At 35.5% G+C, this 14,633-nt stretch overlaps 1 protein-coding gene across 3 annotated transcripts in view; it reads right to left on the bottom strand.

The window, feature by feature from the left end:
- LOC5568462 overlaps positions 1-14,633 on the bottom strand; it is a 97,401-nt gene that overhangs the window by 461 nt on the left and 82,307 nt on the right. For all 3 annotated transcript variants that reach the window (XM_021843686.1, XM_021843684.1, XM_021843685.1), the window contains 4 exons: positions 12,969-13,098; positions 549-951; positions 348-491; positions 48-283 (listed from right to left, as the gene is read on the bottom strand). In XM_021843686.1, coding sequence (XP_021699378.1) covers positions 48-283; positions 348-491; positions 549-951; positions 12,969-13,098 — 913 coding nt within the window. The remainder of the gene's footprint in view (positions 1-47; positions 284-347; positions 492-548; positions 952-12,968; positions 13,099-14,633) is intronic.

The following is a 14,633-nucleotide window of genomic DNA, read 5'->3' as shown; positions in this document are numbered from 1 at the left end:
GAAAAAATCGATATTTTAAGGAAACTTTTCTTTTTGTTAACACTTACCGTAAATGTCGTGGAACAACTGGTTTTGGTAGCAGATTCGGGTTCCATGAATATGTCACTTTTGATCGATTCGGACACTGAGGTCGTCCCGTCATTACTGGCCTTGCTACGCAGCTGCTCCAACGTCCAGTAATTTTTATCGATAGCATCCACATCTGTGTCGTCATCTTCGCAATAATTATCGTCTGCATTTATTTCATCCAAATTTAAATCTTCGGCTTCGTCATCTTCCAAAACTGTAAGAAAAGGTAATATTTTCTTATAAATCACACAACAATTAAACAATAGTCCGAAACATACAATCCTCTATATCATCCGACTCCTCTTCTTCAATGTCGTTTTCTGGAATTTCCGGTGGTTCGATTTTAACTCTATGCCGATGAGCCATTTCGTTTTTAACAATGTCTTCGTCCAAAATATCCGTCCGAATGGTGTTAAGAGTATCTGAAATCAAGAGCGTGACTAATCAGTTAGGAAACTTTTCCAAACTTGTACCATTACCTGAATGGTGTATCTCTAGATTGTGCGGTTTATCAATGCTACGTACATTGCGCGTTGGTTTCTGCTCTACTGAAACAAACAGTTGTCCCAATCCTTTCTGTCTCTTTGGCGTTTTGGGAGTGTTTGTATCTTCTGGCATAGCGATGGGAGCATTGTGGCGCCGAAAGCGCACGATAATGTTTTTGCCGTCGATGACTTTATTGAAATTTGCCTTGAAAGCTGCGATAGCGTCACCGACATTGTGGAACCGGATGAAGGCGTACCGAGTGTGCTTCATACGTTGAGCGTGTCCTATGTCGATACGTCTGGCCGTGGGAAACATTTGCTTCACAGTGTAAACGGTGACAGCATTCGGAAGGTTTCCAATAAAAAGAGTTAGCGGATCGATTTCCTCCGGTTTCAACTGGAAAAAGATTGGAATGATAGCATTTTTCCTGTTACATCAGGGGTTTCTACACTTATTTTCAATTTTGCTGGCTCTATAAAAACGAATATTGACATAGTATTATGGAGATGTATTTGACAAGATTTCCGAGACTAAACAAACAATTTCTTCAGAGACGTCGTCAATTAAAATTAATACGCATCAAAATGCAGCTGATTTCAAGCTACCGAATAGATTTTCCTGCAGCTGGGAAAGCTGCCGAAGAAAACAAAGCTGCTGACAATAGTCACACTGACAAGAGATGTTCGAAGCGGTGTAAAACCGTTTCCAAAAAGCTTTTAACAAGTCTCTCAGAATAAATCGATAGATCAATCCTCAACAGCACATAAATGTAAAAAAAAGACAAATACGTAATTTGTCTGCTGATACCTGACAAAACTACAAAAGATGCGCGGCATCGGCTTAGACTGCCGAGAATACGTAAATTGGCTTGTTTAGGGTTATCCAGTTGCTTACATACCGTAATTTCGGGTGAAATTGATCATTTTTCACGTTTTTTTCTAGTCTGTTTTCTATAATCTTAACAAAGCCAAACAACCAAATGCAGGAAAACAAGTACGAAGGTGAGCCTCATCGACTCATGTACCGAAATTTTCTAACAAATGTCATTTTAGTGTTAACAAATATCTCTAAAATAAAAAATCAGGGGATCTCATTTCGGGGTGAAATTGATCACTTGTCAATGCCATTATTGTTAGTTTTCAAAACAACTCTACTTGATAAATTTGAGATCCCTGAGTCCAAATATGCTTGTCAAATTCTTAACAATGCAATATTTATATAAATAACGAATATTTAAATTTCAAGAATTACGCGGAAAACGCCTAAATGTATGCAATTTTCTAAGGAATTCAATGATATCTAACAGAAATTTAATTATTTCAACCATATGAGCTAATTGGTAAGAGTTTAGAAGATGAAATCTGGTTTGGGGATATATCTCAAGCATCCTCACCAACTTTCAGGTTTATACCATGTTCAAATCCTTGTTTAGAAATAGAAGTTCATAGGTGTTTGTCAATACTGCACCGTGCACGATTTTGAAATTTTACATTATTTTTATAGAAATAAACATTCTTTAACGCAAAAAAGTTTGGTTAGTAGTGTGTGGTCTTTCGATTCCATGGCATGCTCTTGCAGGGCGAGCGATGGAATCAAGACCAATTGTTTTCGGTCCGCGTGGCGCGAGTGCGAAAAGAGATTCGCGTTTGTAGTGTGTGGTCTTCCGATTCCATGGCATGGAGTTGTGTTTGATCTTCCGACCTTGACGCTTGCTCTTGCGGGGGCCGGCGATGAGGGCAGGATCAAACATGTCGCGCGTCGATCGAGTAAAGTGAAAAAGTGCCACTTTCGATTAGTTCTTTTTGATCTTCCGACGTTGACGCTTGCTCCTGGGCAGTGCGTCAAGAAAGCCCGAGTAGTCGTCAGTTGTTTTCCCTCACGGGTTGCACGCCTATTTTCTCTGAGTGCTTTTATATAGCCTATTAAACGAGTGAAGTTCAAAGAGGATTGTTGCTGCTCAAGGATGACGGATCAATTGGTGAGCTCGTTTTATGCTACTGTTTCTAATCTATAAAATATGTATGATTGCACCCTTAATCGTTACAACGGTGAGACGTAAATATGATTTTTCAAAAAAATATGAATGGTTCGTCACTGTGAGTGTCGACATAAACTCTGATTCATAAATTATTTATGTCTAAATTATTTTTTTTTTTTTCAAAACACTTTCTTCTTTCTACCTTTATTTTTGTAATTAAAAAAAAAACTTTGAATGGTTCGACACTTCAAGTGTAGACTTCCAAAAGGTTCACTTTATTCAACAAACTTTGAAACGTTCGTCACATCAAGTGTCGGCATATTTTTTCTCTACATAGATGTTGTTCATATCAAATGAAAATATTATATTTACATATAAGCATGTTTATATCTCACAAATAATTATTTATCATGGTCTAATCGCTTATCAAAGTGAATCCTGTGACCCAACGATCCTTCCCATTAACAAACATCCCTCCCAGTAACCTTTGTGGAGATGCAGAGGCAAACACGGTCTCCAAATAGCAAAGATTACACACTAACATTCCTTCCCTCAATCCCACCTGACTGCAAGGACGTGGCCGGCGCCGTTATTGACCATGTATAAATAGAGGCACTGAATTATGCACACTGAAGAAGATTATGGCCAATCCCAGCCGAACTTCTAGTTGATTCTTTGTGCATTTTCACTGACTTCGGTCAATCACGGAATAGCAACCATTGATATGTGTAGTCAGTCTAAGCTAAGCTAAGCTAAGCTAAATAAACATTCTTTAACGCAAAAAACTTCACAACACACAATTCGACAATAGTTACGACAAACAACGTTCATTTACTGCAGCTTACATTGATATTTGTAATCCATTACGAAAAAATAAAATCGTGTGATACGATGATCAATTTCACCCTTCTGATCAATTACACCCGATTTTACGGTATTCTGAATGTACGGTAAAAATTAAACTAGAATCCAAAGTTTCACAATTGTCCGTGAACTGGAACTAATTTTAAAACACGCTCTAGATTAGTATGGAAATCACTTTTGAATCACTCTTCGGGTAATTTTACTTTAGTACGAGCTGTCATTATGTAAAATGAAATGTCTTTGAGTCGACGGATTGAAATCATTTTAATAATTTATAATATCCACATTAATATATTGAAGTCCAATAAAATCGTGTAATGCTTAGAAAAATGTGCTCTTTCGATCAAGCTACAAAAAAATTGTGGATTTTCTTCACTAAACAACCGAATTCCCCTAACTACCGACAACAAGTTGAACTTCATCAACAAAGTCGATTGTGCTTGTGAAAAGGCATCAAACTCTTGCAAACTTTGAATGACTTGTGCTTTCTCCCTTTTCATTCAAATAATGTCAAATTTTGGAAAGGCACTCAAAATCGAGTAGGCAAAATTATGTCTAAATTCAAATGCTTATCACTTTATAAAAAATATATCTGCAGGCATTCGACGACAAATTTTCTCTTCGAAGGAAACCATGTTAGTTTCAATAACTTGCTACTAAGAGGCCATGCCCAAAACACCAATTTTCTTATAGCAAAGAACCTACTAGGGAGTTTATTCTATCATTGTAGAAATTCTTCTTTACACCCATCTTCACGCATTTTCACATAAAAACTTTTCCAGAAATTACATCAAAATTTCCTCTTCAGGAATTAATGTAATTTTCTGTTTCGGCCCTTTTCGACTATGCTCGGCAAACAAAATTGAAATACCAAATTCACAGTATTATTTTATCCAAACAGTTTAATGAATACATGTAGATGATTTTTGGTATATCAGCTTCCCTTTGATAACGTAAGAGATCGCAGCAAGCCGTGCGCGCGGGCGGCTGCGTTTTGAATTTTGTGTCACGTTTACCTCGTTCAGCGTTTTTTTTTTTTGTTCAATTCGGCTGGTAAAAATTAGATTCGGATGGTGCTACGCCACGTGCAAATGTTCTGTGGGAATATGGTTTTCAAAGTGGTAAAAGTGTTTTTTTTTTTACAGAGATTGTATCTGAAGCTGATTTGTGGAATTTTGTTTTAGTCTAAGAAACACTTTTAGAGCTTTGAAAAATGCGTAATTTGGTGAGTGAAGAAACTCGCTATCTCCTTCCGTTTAGGAGTTATTGTTGTTTTTCTCTCAAAAACATGCCTACTTTGATTGTGAATATCCCTGATTGGGGTAAACATAAAAAATATCTTTTGACGGCATTCAACAGACAAAATAAAATTGTATATTATATCAAAAAATTACAGATGTGTTATTTTTGTAACTCTAATAAAACGTCTTGAAAGTCAAATATTTTTTATCACAAAAACTTTAATAACTTTTGAACTAAAATAGATATCAACAATCTTTTTGCATGAAAATTTGCGTTTTGTTAAGTTCTAAAAGTCGTTGATAGACAACTTTGATGAGAAAATAATATTAAAAAAACTAGAGTTGAAAAACTTATTTTTGTTGGACCACCCTGCGATGATTAGGAAAAATGCTCTAGATTGGTCAAATTTTGAGCTACAGAAAAACTTTTTTTGGCAAAGTTGATCAAAATTTCAAGTTCTACCACTTTGCCTAAGAGCATATACCAGTATTTTTGCAAATGAAAAAGTTGATTATATGATATGAGTGATATTGTGGACCACCCTAGTTTAAATGACACAGTATGTTAGCTTACATTTTTAGAAACAATTTTGTAGAAGATCATTTTTGTCTAAAATTTCATTTTCATGCTCAAAATGTAAAATAATAAAGAAATACATACTATGAAAATCTTCAAAATAGTTTTAGAGCCCTATCTTTCTTACTTCGGATTTATCGTCAAAGCGGTCTATGAACGACTTCAAGAACTTAACAAAACGCAAATTTTTATGTAAAAATATTGATGATATCTATTTTAGTTCAAAAGTTATTAAAGTTTTTCTGCTTAAAATCCTTTGTTTTTCAAGGCATTTTATTTGAGTTACAAAAATAACACATCTGTATTTTTTTGATATATTATACAATTTTATTTTGTCTTTTGAATGCCGTCAAAAGATATTTTTTATGTTTGCCCCAATCAGAGATATTCATAATCAAAGTAGGCATGTTTTTGAGAGAAAAACAACAATAACTCCTAAACGGAAGGAGATAGCGAGTTTCTTCACTCACCAAATTACGCATTTTTCAAAGCTCTAAAAGTGTTTCTCAGACTACTTTGATGAGAAATTTGGATTGAAAACTCTAGAGCCAGAAAACCAGTTTTGTTCGGACCACCCTATGTCACCGTAGGAAAAAAGCTCTAAATCGGTTAATTTAAGAGATACAAAAAAACTTTTTTTGGCAAAGTTGCTTGAAATTGAATGGTCTACAACTTTGCTGAAGCATGTAGAATATAATTTCTACAAATAAGAAAGTTAGTTCATAGAAATTGTGTCTATGAAAATGTGGTCCACCCTAATTTTCAATAACACCAAACAAAGGGCTTAACTAATACAAACAACTTTGTAGAAGACCGTTTTTGTCTAATGTTTCATTCTAAAGCTCAAAATGCATCTTTCCGCGTAAAACTGATTCCTGGACCACTGTGCAATGTTCAATATAAGAGGAGCGACAGATTGTACAGGAGTATCATTAAAGGAATTTGGTGAGTTTGTTCTGATCAGCAGCACATGATCACAATGCGTGAATATTTCATTGACCAGAACGTCTACCGAACGTATCCTATGGCACTACTCTTCCTATCAACATTCCACAACATCCTGTAACTCCTATGAGAGGTCGTAGAGTTCTCTGCATCTTTCTTAAGTAGGTGTTCGATCAATCATCCTTTCCCATTCCCCAATTTTCACAAGGACGTGGCCAGGACAGCTCTCGTCTATTGGAGGATGCGTCAATTTTGTCTAAGAATTAGAGGTTATTCCCAAATTTCTGACTTTGGTAACGAAAGGGAAGGAGGCAACCCTCATACAATAGTCTAGAACTGTACCACCTACGAATTTGTGCGAAATGCTTAATGCTTATGCTAATGCTAATTAGCTTCCCTTTGATAAGGTTTCCGTGACTGAGCGAACAATTTCGCAAAAGTTGTCGTAAATTGAGTCGCATTAACCAAAATAGAGCTGATTCCAAGTTGCCGACAATAGAACAACAGATTTACCCGCAGTTCTTATGGGAAAGGCTACCGAAAAAAATAGTGGCAATGGCATGAGAAAATTGAAACGTTTGTTAAAACGTTTCCAAAAATGTTTCGATGCAAAACGCTAGAGGATTGATAGCGCATAATAGGCAGTCATATCATATGTTTGCTAATGTCCGAGCAGCGTGCTATGGGCTTAGATGGCCTAGAACACGTAAATACCCCTATAGTTTTTTTACGAATCGCAACAGCTTTTATGTTTTCCCCCTCCCTATTTTTTTCTGAAAATAATCCGAACCTCAAGGGTACAAATTTAGAGAATTAGGCATAGCTTTTCGAGCTGAGTATATACAATCCGCCCAAAGTTCGCTCACATGCTGCGTATGGTTGATATCACGGCTATTCTTTCTCTCGAACCCCATTCCCTCGGATACGGATCATTTGAGATGCATGATCTGCCTCCGAAGCGTTTCATTCTACAAAAATGGTCTAATGGTTTCGGTGATCGCTAATGGTGACCAATCGATCAAGTTTTCAGCTCGAACCGCTATTTGATTCTCTAGATTTGTGCTCATGAAATTTTTAAGTATGGCTTCGATGCATTTTCACTTTTAGATATCATCAGAAATTTCTCAAAAATTTATTTTGAAATTACTTCGAACAATTTTCTTGGGATTCTTCCATGAATTACTGCATGAACTCATTTAAGGTTTAGTATCACTTTTTTAAATCTTGCAACTCGCGAAAAAATCCATCTAGAGAAAAAAAAATATTTCAGAGCTTTCTCATGAATTGAAACTTACTCGAATTCATTCAGATCCTTCAATGCAATTCCTGGGAGAACATGAACAGGGGGTGTTAGGAAAAAAAAGATCATTATAACTTCTGAGGAAATTACTGGAGGTAGTAGCATTGGAGTTTTGGATCAAAGCAATTCCAATCGGAGTTATCGAAATTAAAATTATCTGAGAATTCCCATAGGAATCATCCCGTGATTATTCCAAGAATTTAAGTAGGAATTTTGCTAAGAACATCTTCAAACCAGGTCCGTCCCACTCGGGCTCAGATTGGATACCACTTCTAGTACTGCATTTGGTCCCTCGGTAGTGCAAAAGGTACCCACGTTTGACAGATCGCAGTACACTTTGAACGGCATTCTAGATTACCTCATGAGCCATAAAATTTTGGGCAAATGCAAGGGACATGGGGGTCTTCAATTTGTCTTTGTTCAAACTTTGCATATTTTAGGAATTTCTAAGAAATACCCTTAGAGATTTATTGTTGGATTTTACCTGAATTATTGCAATTTACCTTGAATATTTTTAGCCTTGAATAGTTGTATCCTTGAATAGTTTTACCTTGAACAATTTCACCCTTGTATTTTCTCTAAGACTGCTCTCTATGGGATTACTCCAGAAATTACTCAAGACATTATTTCAAAAAAATCTACAAAAAGTTCTTCAGGAATTTTTGTATGTTTCACAGAAGGTTTTACCGCAAATTATATTTAAGAATTTTTCATGGAATCATATAACAGCTCCTCAAAAAACCCCAAGGAGATTAAAATAATTTCTAGAGTTTCATCAGTAATTGAAGCATAAGTTTTTCTTTAGGTTATATTTTTTTTCTCGGAAATTACACGAAATTTATATTAAATACACTGCATTCTTCTATCAGGAATTCTCAGAATTGTAACAAATATCAGAAATTTCTCGTATGATACATTAGCATTTATTTAAAAGGTTCTTTAAGGTCAAACAGTTTGGAATCAACTTCAAAGATTGCAATAAAACTGTAAAGGCACAAATCGCACGAAGAAACATCCAACAACAGTGCACTTTTCATTTTGGCTTTGTGTACTAGCAGAAAGCTTAAAATAATAAGATCAAAAACGTTTGCCTACTTCTACTCCGCCTTTAAAAACGTGCCAAAAGTCAAAAGTTAGTAACTAAATGCTGTTTTCCATACAAAATGACCAAGTTTGGGGCTCTGTATTTCAGCTTCTGGTAATCCAAATTGGCTGAAATTTGAATGACGAATTACAAAAAACTAGGCTGGAAATTAGAAGTTACTATATTTTAGAAGAGGCTCAAGAAAGTTTTTCGTCTTTACAGAGCTGGTAGCGACTTAGGACCTTAAAAATAGGAAATTAGAGACCTCTTGCCTGAGAAAAAAACTTAAACGAATAAAAAAAATAGACCGAACATGAACCAAAAAGAAAACAAATAAGGAGATAAGAGATTGACTCTTCATACCATCAGAGCAGATATTTATCGAAGATCTAAGACTTTTTTCTCGTGACATTAAGACAAGTATTGTGTATGTTTTTTTCATGATCTTCTCTATTTATGAAATTACTTGAAGTATGTTCAGATATGACTCCAGGGGCATAATGGACACAGCAAGCAAATGCATATGTTAAGGCCATGGCAATAAACCTTAGTATTTAAATAACTAAAGAAAAAAATATCTGGGAGGAATTCTAGGATAGTTTTGGAAAAAAAAAGATCATAATAATTTCTGAGGAAATTACTGGAGGTAGTAGCTTTGAAGTTCTCATGGATTTCCTGGGGCAAATTCTGGAGAAATTTTACTAAGCGTCCTTTGAACAATTCCTGAAATTTCTCCTTGGAGAATCTGTGACGAAATTATTTAAGAGTCTGTTAAACCCGCTGCTATAGTCCTTGGAGCCTGTACAATTTGCAGCGGGATTCAATGCAGGTATTATAAAGTACAAAGTGACACAAAAATATAGTTTCCTTTATATTTAAGCCGCTTACAATCAATTTATGAAACAAATTTGACAAAAATAGAACAAACTGCTTCTCTATGTAACCATTTGGGTTGTTAACAAATGAATAAACATCAAAAATTATGTTAATTTGCGTAGCTGTTTTTTTTTCGCAAAAAAAATCAGGAGAAACTAAAGATTATTGAAAAATGTTTCAAAACAGAATCTTTCAGAAAATCTTCATAATCTGCTCTAACTATTTTTATGAATAATGCCACAAAACAAGAGAGGGAATTTGATACAAACTGATTTCAAGAAATAGCCAAAATTTCTTCAGTGATTCCTTTTTAGCAGCAGATTAGTCTTAAAGAAGTTTCTTGTAACAATTCTTACAGTTAGTTTCCCAAGATTTTCAATTTAGATATTCTTAGACGTTCTTCACACAAGCCAGAACTTTTTGGGGGTGAGGCACAAACCATGTCACGCTTACCTAGCCATGAGAAAACAATGAAAAACCTTATCGTGTCTTCCATTTACAGTCACCCCACAGTTATGGATAGCACACAGATATGGATCAGAGTTGGATTGAAACAGTAATATCTCATCAAATAAAATTGCAATCATGGAGAACACATTTTACCTTTGTGAACCATAAATCTGTACAGCATTGCAATAAATTACAATATGCTTAAGCATATTTTTTCCGACCGTAGGAAATAAAATGTCAACCGTATTCCCCGAAGCGTTGATTCATAACTGTGGGGCATTGACCACCATACCACAGTTATGAATCAAAGATAAGACGATTCCGAAACAAACGCCAAAACTTATGCTTTCACTAACACACCATTCGTTTCCCTCGCAGATAAATTGCTTTTATAGTGTTCTGATCCACAATATGAGTCGATTTGATCCATAATAGGGATCCTCCTCTCCCACTGATTCACATCTGTGGGGTGGACATCGTTTGAAATTTCTGTCAAAATCGACACTTTTTCGTAAAGAACCGCGAATTTTGAGGTGTATTCTCAAAAACAACTATATTCTGCAGTGTCAGGGAGGTAATTTTGATTTGTTGATCCATAACTGTGGGGTGACTGTACCATAAGAATAAGTACGACATTGATATATTGAACAGATGATAAATAGTTCAATTCATTTTTCCAGCTTTCTAACTGTTCTACTCAGGTGTTTTTGTGTGTAGTACATGTCCTACTTGTCCTACCCACTTCCCGCGCCACTGAAATCCAATGTAATATTTAGTTTTTCGATAGTTGTTCAAAATTCCACTCGGCTGGTTAGCATAATTAAAAGTAAGGAATAGTTGCTCATCAAGTAAGTAAGTAATCATAAAAGAATTCTAAAATACATCAGAAGCGAAAATTCTGTCGGAATCCTTGCAGAAATGCTACAAAAAATGTTCGAGGATGATGCCTGGAGAACCTATGGCGTTATTTCTAGCGGAAATTTTTGTTCAGAAAGGTTGTGTGTCTAGAGTCAATCCTGGAACAAATTCTGACATATTTAATGAAGATTGTTTCTTTTTGGGAGCAACTGTATGCACATTTGATACAATCTGGTTTCGGGTCTTTAATGTGAAACATGTCGGAATCCAAACATGCCGCTCACAATAACCTGCTTGTGCATCTAATCACGATTTCAAAGGTACTAATATGTCGGAATATTGAACCTACGTATCTTCTCATTATACACTTTCTGCTAGTGCACATACCTACCTAGCTAAAATAGAAATTACACTGTCGTTTGATGCTTCCTTTGCGAAATTTGTACTTTCAAAGTTTTGGAACATGATTGAAATTGGATTCCAAGGTTTTTCACCTGAACTGGCCACAGCGAAATCGCCCGTAAATGGATTTGCAATTAATCGCAACTTCAGGATTTTTATATCTAGAAAAAATAAATTGCTAACGAGCTTAAAGTTTGTATGAACATATAATGAACAAAAATGTTTCATTTACATTTTTAATTTTAGGCGGCGCCAATAAGTTGACGAATTTTCTTCATATTTTTTTGGATAATGGAGAAGAGACTTCAATAACTGGAATGTTTTATGTTCAGAATTTTTGTAGAGGACAATGGGCGACCTCTGGCAATTTTTTTTTTTTTTGCAAAAGTAAGTTTTCCCATAGTAGATCCCATACAAACTTTGAAGGGCTGGCGCTAAAATATACTTTCACCGATCGAGTTGAATTTGGGACCCTAAAGCAATTCAAAAAGTGAAGCGAGAATCTAAATTTTTCATATAACCGTGTCTCAGGCTATTCCCCATCTGTGAAACGAGCTACTCCTTAGAAAAAAGTTTTTTTTTTTCAAACTTTATGCTCATTCTAGTCTCTAATCCCTTGATTCGAATCACAAACGAAATAAAAAATTTCGACTAAAGCGCCGAAAAAGCAATTGTAATATACAGATTCCCGTTACAAACTTCAAGCTCGTTGAAACTCCCCAATTCCCCTTAAACCTGATGGCTTCCCTTCAAATTTCTACAGCATCTTCTGAGGGTTCAAATGAACAAATTTGCTGGTTGCAACTATAGATGTCTGTCTAGTGGAGAGGCACGTTAACCCGAGCAGAAGAAAATAACTATTGAATATCAAATTGAGGTATTCCATACCAGATAATTTCCAATACTTACAACCTGAATGAGGTATGCATGAGCCCTGCATAAGAGGTAAAATACCTCAAATAATACCTTCTGAATATTATACAAATACCAAGCTGATAATTAGATCAGGTATTGTAATACCTAAATAATACTTGATGGATTTTCATATAAAAGTGAAATTTTTCAATACTAGTTCAATACCTCCAGCAGTCCTCAATAGCTGTCTTGGTATTCGAATGAAGTATTTTTAATTGTTTTAAACATTTTTTTCAAATACCATTATAATACCAAAATGAGGTATTGATAACTGAACAATACCTAATTGTGGTATGATACCAAAATATGGTATGCATAAGTTATTGGCGAGTTATTCTTTCCTCCTCGGGAATGAACGAATAAATAGGCAAAATGCTGTTACCAGGTTTTTATCAAATTATTAAGCTCAACATGGGAAATATAAAACATTAGGGAAAGTTGTGAAAAAATTAAACAAGAGTTCTATAAAATTATATTGGTAATATTTTTTCAAAATCTGCTCCGTTGACGTTTTATAGAGGAAAACCACTGCAATTGATAGTTTCCCCATATGCATATGGCTCAAAGTAATAATACATAGGTGACCAAAAAACCTCAAGTCGTAATTTGGCAACATTCCCAAAAAACTGAAAAAATGTAGCATATTTTCCTCCCGCCTCTCGCATCTACATACACTCCATTGCACATCTGCAGATACATACAAATCTGTACATCTCGAGCACAGATGCACATTGCGGTAGCACCATGATAATTCATAAATTAGGTTATTTACATCCGCTCATAGGAAGCTAAGCAAACTTCACACGCGGAAGGAGCCGGGTTTCAACCGCACAAATACACTACAAACATATGTAGAAAACGATGTCACTATCATGGATCATCACCCCTGGAAAGCAAATAAATAATAAATAGCACTAGCTCACCGTTGGCTTCGATTCAACATTTTTCGTCTTCCGCTCCACGGATATCTTTCCGGCTCCGAACGAGATCTTGGAAAGCTGCTGAATGACTCGGTCCACGTCGGCATCTGGCTTCAAGTGCACCAAACAGTACCTGGAATTAGCAAAGCAGCAAGCAAGGACGATATATGTAGTAATTTGAATAATCCCGCCTAACGAGAGCACATGGTGCATCCTTACAGTGAGTAGCGCAATTCTATGACTATGGAAAAAGTAAAAGGTATACAGAACATTTTATAGTATCATGAATTAATTTACTTTCATTGCAAGTACATTATAACATAACTTAATTAAACTATTATTTTAAAAAACAACTCGAAGCTCATTGAATTTAGAATGCAATATCGAAACAGAGCAGTAGCACAGCAGCACTGGTGTCCGATCAACGAAAGAATGTACAGTATGGCCCATAAAAAAAATGCGAAAATCGTCCCATCGTGTTTTGCGGTTGTTTTTATATAGAAAATGTGAACGAAACATAAACGTGATTCATTATTTGTATTGTTCAATATATTTAGACTCAGTATTTCGCTTTGGACATGATTTTTGTCTGTTACTTTCACCATACTAGAGAGGAATATGAAGCATACCTTTAAATTTTATCATGCAGTTGTCGAGTTCGATATCTTTGAGATTAAACCTTCTAAAACATCAACGATGGCGTGAGATTCTACAAACGCCTTGTCTCCAGCATTCGCCCATATCAAATGGTAGAATTGGTTCATATCTGGGTCATTGGAGACTTTGGAGAATTTTATATAAATGTGATAAGCGGCTCTGTTTTGCTCAAAACTTATGAGATAGTATTGATATAAGTTGTCTCTAACCGAAGGAACGAAATTCATTCTCAAAAAACTGTTATAGGCCTCAATATTTATTTTTTATTTAACTTTTACAAAAAATAAAGGCATATCAAACTTATTAGACGCAAATGCCCTCAAAACTATGATCCTGACAAAATATTTTATTGTGACCATGAAAAACACGTTGTCTAAGAACTTCGCCATCCTCTGAAACCAAACAAACTAAAATTTTCAACAATAAAGTGTGATTTTCGAAGATGGAAAGTTTATCACCAGAGTGTACGACAATCAGACGCTATTTCTAACCTTGAGCGGACAAAACCTTTAAACTTCTTTGCTTTATTACATTATTTAGGACAGTAAGAAAAATCTGACAAAAATTGTCCTATATAACGAAGTTATGTCAAAATATATTACAGTAATCAGAAATTACATTCACTCACAAAAACAAAGAAAATAACGCATGTGGAAGCTATATTTACGTTAAAACAATTTTCGCATTTTTTTTTATGGGCCATACTATATAAATTGCAGATCAAAGGACGATTTTTCAACTTCAGCATCATAAACGAGCATAGCTCTCACTCCGGAAGCACTGACGATGACAAGGATGCATTTTACGCGCAGCTAGAACGCGAGAACGACCGCTGCCCAAGCAACGACGTCAAAATCATCATAGAAGATTTAAGGTTCAAACGCTCAGATGGCTAGGAGGAGGAGTTCAGACAGACAATTGGAAAATTTAGCGCCCCACGGCTGACGAACGAAAACGGCCTGTGTTGCGGGAACTAGAACCAGTGCCGGGGACACTCCTCAATTGCCTTTT

This window comes from Aedes aegypti, chromosome 2 (assembly GCF_002204515.2).
Source record: "Aedes aegypti strain LVP_AGWG chromosome 2, AaegL5.0 Primary Assembly, whole genome shotgun sequence".
NCBI classification, from domain to species: domain Eukaryota; kingdom Metazoa; phylum Arthropoda; class Insecta; order Diptera; family Culicidae; genus Aedes; species Aedes aegypti.
Note: the sequence above shows the minus strand (reverse complement) of the source record. Positions and strands in the feature narration are given on the sequence as shown.